Source organism: Apium graveolens, chromosome 11 (assembly GCF_009905375.1).
Source record: "Apium graveolens cultivar Ventura chromosome 11, ASM990537v1, whole genome shotgun sequence".
NCBI lineage: Eukaryota > Viridiplantae > Streptophyta > Magnoliopsida > Apiales > Apiaceae > Apium > Apium graveolens.
In genome coordinates this window covers 192,311,790-192,324,569 of record NC_133657.1, presented here as the reverse complement: position 1 = coordinate 192,324,569, position 12,780 = coordinate 192,311,790, and the positions used below count along the sequence as shown (strand labels likewise).

At 31.9% G+C, this 12,780-nt stretch overlaps 1 protein-coding gene across 1 annotated transcript; it reads right to left on the bottom strand.

The window, feature by feature from the left end:
- Positions 1–8,418: 8,418 nt before the first annotated feature.
- LOC141696346 (uncharacterized) lies at positions 8,419–9,740 on the bottom strand. The gene is made up of 2 exons (XM_074500500.1): positions 8,712–9,740; positions 8,419–8,553 (listed from the first exon to the last, which is right to left on the bottom strand). Exons 1-2 carry the CDS (start codon positions 9,738–9,740, stop codon positions 8,419–8,421), a joined length of 1,164 nt encoding a protein of 387 aa, XP_074356601.1.
- Between the last annotated feature and the right edge of the window lie 3,040 nt (positions 9,741–12,780).

Below are 12,780 nucleotides of genomic sequence, written 5' to 3'. Positions count from 1 at the left end.
AAAAAATCACTAAGATCAAAAACTAAATGACTTATAGCCCAACCCATATCCTAAAAGTCAAAAATTTACAAATAGCGCCGAAGGCAGTTTCCATATCCAGCATTAGTGCATGATGCATAAAATAGTGTGTGTTGCTTAATGCATAATATATAAAATAGTATGCGTGATAGTTTCGAGAAGACACCTTAGATCCTCATTTTATTCATATCGTACTTACCTTTAAATAGATATATTTGATCGTACACAATGATACATAAAAATACTAAAAACTTAGCTAACATAGATTTGATCATACAATTTGAAATTGTACATTGGCCAATGATTTTATTCACTTAGAGCCTTAAATTTTCCATAAAATCTACATTATTCGAAATATTAGTTGTGCACAATAATTGCCCGCATATTATACGTCTGATGGCTATGGATCTCTTTGTACATTCCATTACATTATTTTGGTTAAAAATGTTCAAAGGCTTCCTCTGCCAATTGCAAATACCAAAGGCATCCATAGATCCTTCTCAATCCAAGACACCTAGAAACCTATTTCTTGGATTGGATTAAAATCTCCCCATCAGTATCCTTCCGGGTCCAATCTATGGTCCAATGCTTCACTAGTATGTTCACTTAGTAATTTTTGGTGCAGGCAAGCAGTAAATCAAATTCTTTTCACAGTAATTCGTGGCGAACAAAGGAACCTTGTTCATTTAAAAATAACAATTGTGCAGTATAGTTGTCAAATGACTTATCTTACTATATTGTTCCAAAATTATAAATTTGAAATTTACTCAACGGAAACGGTAAGATATATTTCAATTCATCAATTGTATGACTAGCTACTTACTATAATTATTGCCACTTTTTATTGATATCTTTTACGAAGACAACTTATACCCAAAATTATCATCCTTTTTACACGAAAAACCGGCCAACGCAATTCTGGTGTCTAAATTTTTTAATTCAATAATAAGGAACACATTACATAAGACAAACCAGTAGTCAAGTCCCAATAAAACCCAGACGGAAAAGGAAACCAACCAAACATATTGAACACAACCCCAGAGAAATCCAAGAAAAATTGAAGTGAACCCGGTTTGGTATCTGCAACAATCTCATCTTCCATCATGACTTCAATTGTTATCAATTTGTCTTACTTATTAAAATATGTGATACACTTACTAGTTGTTAATTTCTTGTTCTCCTAAATTCCTCTCCACGTCCTAATTCTTACAATTGTGATGTTAGTAATGATCTTCATACATAAGCTACGATTGTATATTTGTTATGTGCATCAGTTGTGTTTTGGTCGTTAACTTGTCCAGAGTTAGTTAGCTAAAAAATTACCATAATATAGCATCTCAAACTATAGATCTTTTGTTCTATATTTTAACTATTATCATAAAATCAATGCACCAATGTCTTGTTATATGACCTTATTAAAAATTAAATAAATCATCATTTATTAACCCAATCCATGTCATATAGTTTAAATCACGATTGTGATTTTCAATTTGTTCCTCGTTCCTGAACATTAAAAAATTGATTTTGGTTGGGGTTTTTATGTGTACCTTTTTTCATGTGTCTATCATAGAGTAGTCTTAAGCAAATATGTACACCTTTTCATTATTTCTGATCTATGTATTACACCCCAATCCATATCATATAATCAAATTCTCATAAATTCAACAATTACTCAATCATCACTAAAAAATTGAACATATAATTTGAACAAGGGCATAAATAGGGTATGTGTAATGTATATGTGGAGTTTTTTTTTGTATATGCAGGGGGTTCATTGAAATTAATAAGTAGAAGCCAATGAAAATTTACCAACTCATATTTTATCGTGTGTCATATGAAAACCGCAAAAATAGACCGTCAAGGTCAAGATGTATGAACACATATAATTCTAATAAAATTCGAATATTTAGGAATTTGTACCATTTACTGGATGAAAATCTACAATATACACAAAAATAACCAACAACTGAAATATTGATTTGTATAGTACTTGTTGACTTCCTCAAAGTATCACGACTCTAGAATCCTTCCATATAGACAGTCGCATAATTTCCGATCAAAAGTTGAATATGTTGGCTAAAGCATATATTTTATACATCATGTTGGACGTTTCCGATCCGTAATGAAAAAATGGTTTCATTATTAACCGTTAATAAACTTAAAAACTCATTGTAAGGCTGTAACATGTAGGTTCATTGGTCTTCACTATATCACTTCATCCAATTTGAACCAACTTACACTCAAACTTTTTGGAAAAATTCAATTTATACAAAGAAAATTCATCTACAAATTTATTGGGACATATCGGGAGGTTAGATAGTGTAATGTACAAATCTAGTTGTGTGTCCTCAATAAATTTAATAATTGGATATTTCTGATTTGCAAGAGCTTTAATGACAAATGTAGTATTTTTGTTGTTTTGTCGCATGCCTTTTGAACGAAAATGAATTGGTCAAGGTTAAAATAAGGTGATCAAGTACACTTAGTAAATCATTACAACCAATCTAAACACCAAATACAAACATGTACAAAAATTAAGTAGTCAAGATCAAGATGCACAAATACACAAATAATAGTAAAAAATAAAATTTAATATTTATATAGATATATGTATGTGGGTGTGTTCGTATGAATATGCACACACAAATAATCTACAATTGTATCGGATATATCTATACACGCACACACTCAAATAATGGACAACTATCTTAAAATTTTATTAGTTTTCATGGGAGCTCCTAAGTCCACAATTTATTCCATCATTCCAAGTTCGGACACAACCATCTTATTTTCAAAATTTAATATCGAGAGCATCTTTATTATTTATTATTTTGAATAAAATATCTTTATAGATTATCACTTTTGTGGGTGACTTAGGGTAGGTGGCCCAGTAATAGGTAAAATAAATATTTTTATCATGACTATTATATTATTGTGATATTTGTGCAGAATTAGAAAAATTACTTGTACAGGAAAGGATGAATATAAGAATTAATGTTCATGTTTGTTTTTTCTTCTTAATTCTTGGAATTGTATTTAACACAAAACAAAGATGTCTTAACGTGTTTGTATTATATAAATTAGAATTAGAAAGTGTATGAAGGATGGAACAAACATCGATAGCTACTCTATGTAAACTAAATAAATCAGAATTTATAATAAGTTTGGAAAATAAGATAATGAAAAACAGAGAGTGTAAACTAACAATATTTATTATAACTTTTTTCTATTAAACAATAAGTTCAATAAATTACTTGAAATACCCGACTATTTCCAACTTCTATTGATAGCTCCCTCAGATGTCTTTCCTTCTACTTTATCTGATTTTTTTTAGTTTACATTAAATATTTTTTTCTACTCAGAAGAGTTTACTCTCATATATTGACTCTGACAAAGTTCTAGACTATATATAGACTCTAGTTGCTCCTCACAGGTCTAGATTATGATTTTAAAATATATTTATTAAGTAAAAACTTTGATTATGTGGAGAATATGTTGTGGACATCTTCCTTATCTTTGTTAAAGGTTAGTGTGTATCTTTAAATTAGAATTCATGGTAGGAAAAAGAGTCCTAGTATTGTGCAGTATTATACTAATTTATAATATTAATCAAAATTTTCTATATGTTATTCTGGTTATAAATATTACTTATCATATCTCATTTTATATATATGGGTTGATTTATTACGAGTAACTATGTACTTTCAACATGAGACTGATAATTCAATTTATTTCATATAAAAAATTCTTAAGATAATAGACTTGAACAACTTGATTTATATGCATGAAAAATACAGGTTTTCAATATTAAACAGTGGTGAAACATTTACCACATGCTACCAAAATTTTTAGGGCTTTTTTGTAGGGTTTTCTCCCAAACCGCTATGCATTGCAAGAAATATTCTGAAATTGATTGGAATGATAATATGCATTTATAGTTTTCTTTTTCATGAAAAAATTATAAAATTTATGAAGAATAAATACATGTTAATATTTTAAAATTATTTTGTTTATATAAAGATTTGGTTGATAATTATTCTACAAGACAAACTTAAATGTAAAGCACAGAATATATCTTTATCTTTTTACCTTACTAAAAAAAATTCGTGTAATTCTCTTTTTTCTCAAAGAGTCATTCAATTATATAAATTCTAAAATAACTGTTTTTCATAATTTAAAAAATGGTATGTATAATGTGTGCCGAGATTAGTCACTATTTCAATTATTTAGATACATGTTAACATTTTCAAATATTGTTATTTTTCAGATATTTGTTACGTGTCAAAATGCGCTTAATTGCTATCGGAAATTAATTATGTTAACATGGATCTGCATCATTTTAAGTGCATTAGCATATTTTATAAAAAAAATCGGAGTTTATTTTATATTCATAAAATATTTTGAGTTCTTAAAAGTTATCACACCAGAACCGAACGGACACGTCAAATCCCACAAAATTTGTAGTTTTATGTTTATAAAATCATGGGAATTCCAAATTTATATTATTGCATATTTTGAAAATTCATAATTTTTAGGGAACTTTGACATAATTTTTATAATTATTTGAGAATTAATTATTCCCCCTAGTTAATTTTGGGCTAAATATTTTTATTAAGTGGTATAGTTAGACCCCAAATATTTTTAGGACTATTATTATGTAAATATAAATAGTTTTTAATTAATTAAAATTCATATATATTTTCAGAAAATAGGAAGAAAATTGTTTTAAAAATAAGAAAATCCCCTAAAATCAGTTTCTATTGTTCTTGAGTTATTTTCATCACAATGGGAGCCTCGCCAAAAACTGTAGTTTTACAAGAGTGTCTTATGTTCTTACTGACCAAGAGTTGTTCCGATTTTCTAACCTAGAGTCGACCTTCTTTTGATCCACAAGAACCAAAGACTTTTTCCTAAAAATTGTTTTTGATTTCTGATTTATTAAAAATTCAAAAAATTTGTTTTCAAATCTAATATTTTATTTAATAGTTTAATTTTTTAATAATTAAACTGAATAGTTTTTAAATTCCAGAAATTGTTTGCTTTATTAATTTCAAATTATAATTTGATTAAATTATTTATAATTTGTTTTAATTATATATTTATTAATCTAAATGCTTTGATAAAATCTTTAATTAAATGAATTTATTAAAAAATTGTTATACAAAATATATTTATTTTCCTCTTCTTAAGTTGTATAGCATTTAAACTTCTATCACTTTCTTTACGTGAACAAGTGCCCTTATTTAAAAGGATTGTTAAATCACTTCTCCAAAAGTTTCAACTTTTAGAGCAATCATCTAATAGTAGAAGAAATTAATACCCCAAAATCCATTTAATCTACGCGATCACTATAATTAGCTTCGTGATTGAATAATACATCAAAAAGATAGATGAAAATAATTATCAAAATAGTGGAACAAGCAATACTAAGGCACTAGGATAAGGTAAACTATAATTTAGAAAAAGTAGGAAGAAGATGTAGTTTAACAGTATAAACACACACACTATGCAGACACTATTCCCAGATATCTGAACAATACACACGAGTATTTGCAGAGATAAACTTGTTGCTGAACTTTGATAATAATAAAAGTTAAGTTATTACTACAGACTCAATGCATACATATAATGAAAAAAGAACTACTACTCCTATAAAACAGGAACAACTCCTATCAGTACTCCACCACCTACACTTACTCAACTGCTACTACAAAATAGCTAAATAAACTGTGACTTATTTAAAACACAGAAAAATACGTTTGCCAGACACCAATGCAAATAAACAAATAAACCATATAGAGTTTAGATTATTTCCAACAAATCTCCCCGTAATCTAAACTCCTTTCTGCAAGTTTCTGATTCCAAGTAATTCACGCATCCTTTCGAAATTAATCGTTGTCATAGGATTAGTTAGCACATCTGCTCATTGCTCCTCACTTCGAACATGCTTCACAATAATTTCACCACGCTTTACGCATTCCCGAATAAAATGATACTGTATATCAATGTGTTTACTACGTCCGTGAAATACACTAAGTCTATTACTGATTGGTTATCAATGTAGATCACCACGGCTCCAGGCTTCATGTCAGTTATTTGTGTTAATAGATTTCATAACCACACTCCTTGGCATGCTGCTGCAGTAGCAGCCATGAATTCGGCTTCACAGGAGGACAAAGCAACCCATCTTTGCTTCTGGGATACCCATGTAATTAGACTTTCATTTAAATAGAAAGCCATCCCACCTGTACTCCTTCGATCCACCACATTGTTACCCATGTCACTGTCTATGTATCCAGAAAATAAGTAGTTACCTGTCCCCTTTGCATAAATCAGACCATACTCCAGTGTACCTGTGATATATCTTAGGATGCATTTAGCTGCATTGAGATCAAGAATAGTCGGCCTCTCTATAAAGCAATTTACAACACCTACTGAAAAAGCTATATCGGGGCGAGTATGAACCAGATACCTCAAACCTCCTACCATGATTTTCAATTCCGTAGAATTAACTGGCTTTCCCTTCTCATCGTTATCAATCTACACCTTTGGTTCCATAGGAAATTTAGCAGAATTGCAGTCTTTCAGTCCAAATTTCCCGAGCAATCTCTGAGCATATGATGTTTGCTTTAGCTTTGTGAATCCCTCCTCTTGAATTACTTCGATGCCCAAGTAATGAGACAGCCTTCCAAGATCACTCATATCAAATATCTCACCAATCTGCTGTTTAAACTTATTTACATTCTTGATGCTAGTTCCCATGACCATGATATCATCTACATATACACCAATAAGTAGCAGCTCCCCTCCTTCACGTTTTGTATAAACAGCGTGCTCTTATGGGCATTTAACAAAACCCATTCTCTCGAGAACCTTGCTGAGTTTTGAGTACCATGCTCTCGGTGCTTGTCTTAAGCCATACAGAGCTTTCACCAGTCTATACACCATCTGCTCTTTTCGTTCTTTAATGAACCCTTCTGGTTGTGTCACATACACCGTCTCCTCCAATTCGCCATTGAGGAAAGCAGACTTGACATCTAAATGATCTACTACCCAAACATTCTTTGATGCTAAAGCTAGTAGAAGCCTTACTGTTTCCGGCCTATTTACTGGTGCGAAAACTTCGTCAAAATCTACTCTCTGCCGTTGAGCATACCCCTTTGCGACCACCCTCGCTTTGTACTTCACGATTTCACCCTTTGTGTTCCGCTTAACTTTATACACCCACTTCAAACCAATTAGCTTTTATCCTGGTGGAAATTCCACTAGCCCCCACGTCTTATTTTTTCAATAGCATCAATCTCGTACTTCATTGCCAACTCCCATTCTTTATCTTTCTCTGCTTGTTTGTAATCTGTAGGTTCTTCAATTCCTAACAACAATAGATCATCTTCGAGTTCAATTTCCTGTGTTTCATTATAAATCTCATCAAGTAAATGAAATTTAATGGGTTGATTGCTGTCACCTGATGATGTACTGATTTCATCAGTATTTGAGCTTAATGGACTGATACTTGATAGACTGTTACTCATTGTTGCAACTCTTTCACTGTTCCCCTCCGTTTCGTTACTAGAGATGTTGGCACCATTCCCTACTGTTCCATTACCAGAGAAGCTTGAACCTTCACTGAATTCTTCGGTAACCCCTGTTACATTTTCAACAGCCACCGAAAAGGTTCCACCCAGTTGTTCACCTTTTTTTCCTTTATTTTCCCACTGCCAAACTCTATTTTCTTCGAACACAACATCACGTCTCACTAGTATTTTTCCACTAATTGGATCATACAACCGTGAAGCCTTAGTCCCGGGTTCTCTACCAAGGTAAATAACCATTTTACTTCGGTCCTCTAATTTCGTTGTATGCCCACTTTGTACTTTCATATGAGCGACACACCCAAAAACTCGAATGTATGACACATCAGGCTTCTCTCCTGTCCATGCTTCGCGGAGAGTTTTCCTTGTCAGAGCTCTTGTAGGTAATCTGTTCAGCACATATATCGTGTGCCTTACAGCTTCCTCCCACAATGTTAAAGGCAGTCTCATCTCCTTCAAAAAACTGTGTGCCATAGCTACAACGGTACGATTTCTGCGCGCTACAACCCCGTTTTGTTGGGGTGTGTAGGGTGCAGTAAAATATCGTATAATGCACATGTCCTCACAAAATTATTTGAATTGGTTAGAGCAAAACTCCGCTCCTCTATCTGTTCTTAGTTTCTTGAACTTGTTTTCCTTTTCTTTCTCAATCATCACTCTAAATTTTTTGAATTTGCTTCTTAGCATATAGGTCCACATCATTTTACTAAAATCATCAACAAGAAGTAAAAAATATTTGTTACCTCCCAATGTGGCTGGAGTAATTGGTTCACAAAGATCTCCATGGATCAATTCCAATGGTTTCTTTTCATAAAAAGTTTTCCTTGCTCGGAAACAATCCTCTTGCCTGCTTCGACATCAAACAGCCGGTACACATCTCCTTTGGATTCAACAATTTAGGTATCCCATATGCCATGTTATTTTTAGACATTAGTTTAATTGCCTGAAAATTTACATGGCCAAGACGTAAGTGCCATAACCACTCTGGATCTTTCAATTTTGACAGCATGCAACTACCTTTGCTTGATTCCATTATGATCTTGTAAAGCCGATTTGCAGATCTTCTAACCTTCATGAGCAGCCTTTCCTTTTCATATGTACCAACGAACCATCCCCAAATTTCACTTGACCTGTGATACTTTCATCCAATTCCTTGAATTTCGATCGTAACCCCGTCATATGGTTACTAGCTCCGTTATCCAAATACAACAAGTTGGATTCAGTTTGCATATCAAAATCTTTGCTTAACTTTGGTCGAACATCTTTCTCATTCAACAAGAGTGTTCGTTCTTCCACTTTTTCTTGTTTCACCATAAGCAAAGCAGGTTCATTATCATGGATTTGTGATAAGTTCACCTCTTGATTTGTCTCCCTACCTCGTTGTGGTTTACGACAAGTTGTAGCAAAATGTCCATAGTTGTGACAATTAAAACATTTTACCTTACTTGTTTCTCTCACACCATGTAATCCCTTAGACCCTCCTCGAAATTTCTGGTTTTGTGAACTATCAGTTCCTCCTGTACTTGTTCTCTTTAACCATTCCTCCTTGGTTAACAATAGTTGCCCTCCATTTGTTTCTCGCTTTGCCCACTCATCCTCAGTCAAGAGTAATTGATTTCCAAGCTTCTGTGTTTGGCCACGAGTTTTTTCCTCATGCGCCTTTAATGATCCCACGGCCTCCTCTATTGACATCTCATTCAACTTTCCAAATTGCTCCATTGCAGAGGTTATTTGCAGAAACCTAGAAGGTACAGCCCTTAACAGCTTCTTCACCACAAAACCTTTTTCAACAATTTCACCCAACGCTCGTATATTGGTTACCAGGTCGTTTAACATCATACAGAACTCACCGATAGTTTTTGTCTCCTTCATGCTAAGCACCTCAAACTCTGACTTGAAGGTCTGCACCTTGGTCTGTCTTACGCGATCGGAACCTAGGAACATCATTTTGATGGCATCCCATGTTTCTTTTGTCGTATTCTTAACAGCCACTGACAATAAGATGTCCTCCGGAATGGATTGATAGATGGCTGCCAAAGCCAACCTATCTTTCTTTTCCTCAGCTGCAACCTTTGGATCTGCAAGCTCCACTGCCTTCCAGATGTCGTGTGCTTGCATATTCACCTTCATTTTCGTCAATGTTGGTTCAGATTTTCCGTCGCGTCGAGTTTGGCCGAAAATCGAATGTGATGTTCAATTTTTTTATCGAAAATTACGATCGGTTGATCGTTTAGTGATGTTATGAATTAATACGACTTTTTTCAGTTTAGAACGAAACCCAACTGAAAAATCATAGAATTCGAGTTATTTTCGTCCCAATTGGGGCCTCGCCGGACTATCGACCTTCGTGAGAATCTGTTGTTTTACCTGCGGGTCTTGTGTTCTCGGTGACTCGGAGTTGACAACGTTTCGATTCATAAGAAACAAACACTTTTTCCTAAAAACTGGTTATGGTTTATGATTTATTAAAAATTCTTGAAATTCTTTTTTAAATCTAATATTTTATTCAATTAATTTTTTTAATAATTAAACTGAATTGGTTTTAAATTCCAAAAATTGTTTGCTTTATTAATTTGATTAAATTATTTCTAATTTATTCTAGTTAATTATTTATTAATCTAAATGGGTTGATTGAATTTTTAAATAATTGGTTTTATTAATAAATAGGTAAATGAATTATTTATGATTAAATCAAATAATATTTTGAAAAATATTTTGAGTTTTTAAAAATATATAAAGGTATTAAATAATCAATTAATATTATTATTATTTGAATTATTCTTATGTTATTCATAATAAATAGACTGTTTGTCTGTTTAGTACAAAACAAACGCATCTAGAATCTAAAAAATATTCGGCTTCCATTAAAAATACTTTCGAGACCTAAATCCTTTTGTGTCGAATGGTCGCTTATTTTGTAAACATCTCAATGTGGCCTATTTACCAAAAGTTGTATTTTGGCTTGATTTCAGTTTTAAACATACCAAACTGAATCGATTGAAAAATTGAATTACATGTTGCTTGAATTATGTGTTTATGTGTTATTTGAATTATGTGCCTACATGATTTGAGATTCTTGTGCTTAAATATTTTAATTATGTGTGGACTATCGTATGGATAGAAGATAGAATGTTAGAAAAGGAGTTTGTCGAGTAATTATCGTGTAGATGGTTAAAGATGTATCTTATAAGATGCAGATCGTTCTAGACTATCATGACCAAACGTTGAAGTCAAAAGAAAATATTTGAATGGTAATGCATGCTGGGTTTGTAGCAACGACATGAGCGGCAGATAAAGAGACTTGGGGGAATAAAATATGATGATGTCATGAGATGTCAGAATGAGATTGTTGTGTTAAATGCGAGTGCGCATAATATTTAAGGACCAAAGGCAAGTGTTTTACCCTTATTATAATATCATAATAGTAAAATATTTTGCATGTTAATATGTTTAGATTTACGCATGTATTCCTCATCAATTCTGCTTTCAAAATAGTTAAATGTTTTACATATCAAACTCATTACTTATAATTATACAAGTACTTCTTTCACTATTCTATGTTCAGAATAGCTAGATGTTTTAACCTGTCCGTATGTGCGGAGTTTTAAAATAGACAAGTTTTCTCTCTTCTAAATTCAGAAGCGATAAATATTTTTATGTTTTAATAAGACTAAAGTTATGTTGTTAAAGTTGTGTTTTGAGTGTTCCTGCCCAAATGAATTTGGGGAATAGAATCAATAAGGGTGTCAATTATTATGGCTCCTTTCAATAAAATGTTTTAAGATTGGGAAATATCGGGGGGTTAGATAGTGTAATGTACAAATCGCGTTGTGTGTCCTCAACAAAACAAATTTGATAATTGGATATTTCTGATTTGCAGGAGCTTCAATGACATCTATAATTTTTTGTTGTTTTGTCTCAGGCTTCTTGAAAGAAAATGAACTAGTCAAGATTAAAACAAGGTGATTAGGTACACCTAGTAAATCGTTACAACCATACTAAACACGGTATACAAGCATATGCAAAAATTAAGTAGTCAAGATGCATAAGCACAAATACACAAATAATAGTAAAAAATAAAATTTGAAAATTTATATATATATATGTGTGTGTCTATGTGTGTTCGTATGAATATGCACACACACAAATAATCGACAATTGCATCGGATATATCTATACACGCACATAATATATATATAAATTTTACTAGTTTTTCATCGGAGCTCCTAAGTCCACACATTATTCCATAAAAATTTACATATTGACATAGATTATCACTTTTGTGGGTGAGTTAGGGTAGGTGGCCGAGTAATAGGTAAAATAAATATTTTTATCATGACTATTATATTATTGTGATATTTGTGCAGAATTAGAAAAATTACTTGTACAGGAAAGGATGAATATAAGAATTAATGTTCATGTTTGTTTTTTCTTCTTAATTCTTGGAATTGTATTTAACACAAAACAAAGATGTCTTAACGTGTTTGTATTATAGCTACTCTATGTAAACTAAATAAATCAGAATTTAGAATAAGTTTGGAAAATAATATAATGAAAAACAGAGAGTGTAAACTAACAATATTTATTATAACTTTTTTCTATTAAACATAAGTTCAATAAATTACTTGAAATACCCTACTATTTCCAACTTCTATTGATAGATCCCTCATGTCTTTCCTTCTACTTTATCTGATTTTTTTTAGTTTACATTAAATATTTTTTTCTACTCAGAAGAGTTTACTCTCATATATAGACTCTGACAAAGTTCTAGACTATATATAGACTCTAGTTGCTCCTCACGGGTCTAGATTGTTAACATTAATCATAAGCTTGTCTGAATAAGCTTGTTTATGTTTACGTTAGTTTGTTTTGTATTAACAGCTAGTTATGACTTTGTCATATAGTTGTGGAGTCATATTAGGAGTCTCTTTGAATAATGGTAGATAGTGGAGTAGTTATAGGAAAGTAGTTCCTTCTTTCTTGCATCTAGTTTTATCTCTGTATTCGATATATATTAGTGATGCCGCAGTAAAATAAATATCATGAACTTAGCTGCACTTTGTTTTTCTCGTTTCAAACTTACTGTTAGCTTTACATATATATCAGGAGGGCATTCTTATATTCAAGAATTTGGTATCAGAGCAAGGTTGCGTGGTGAATGCCAAAATAT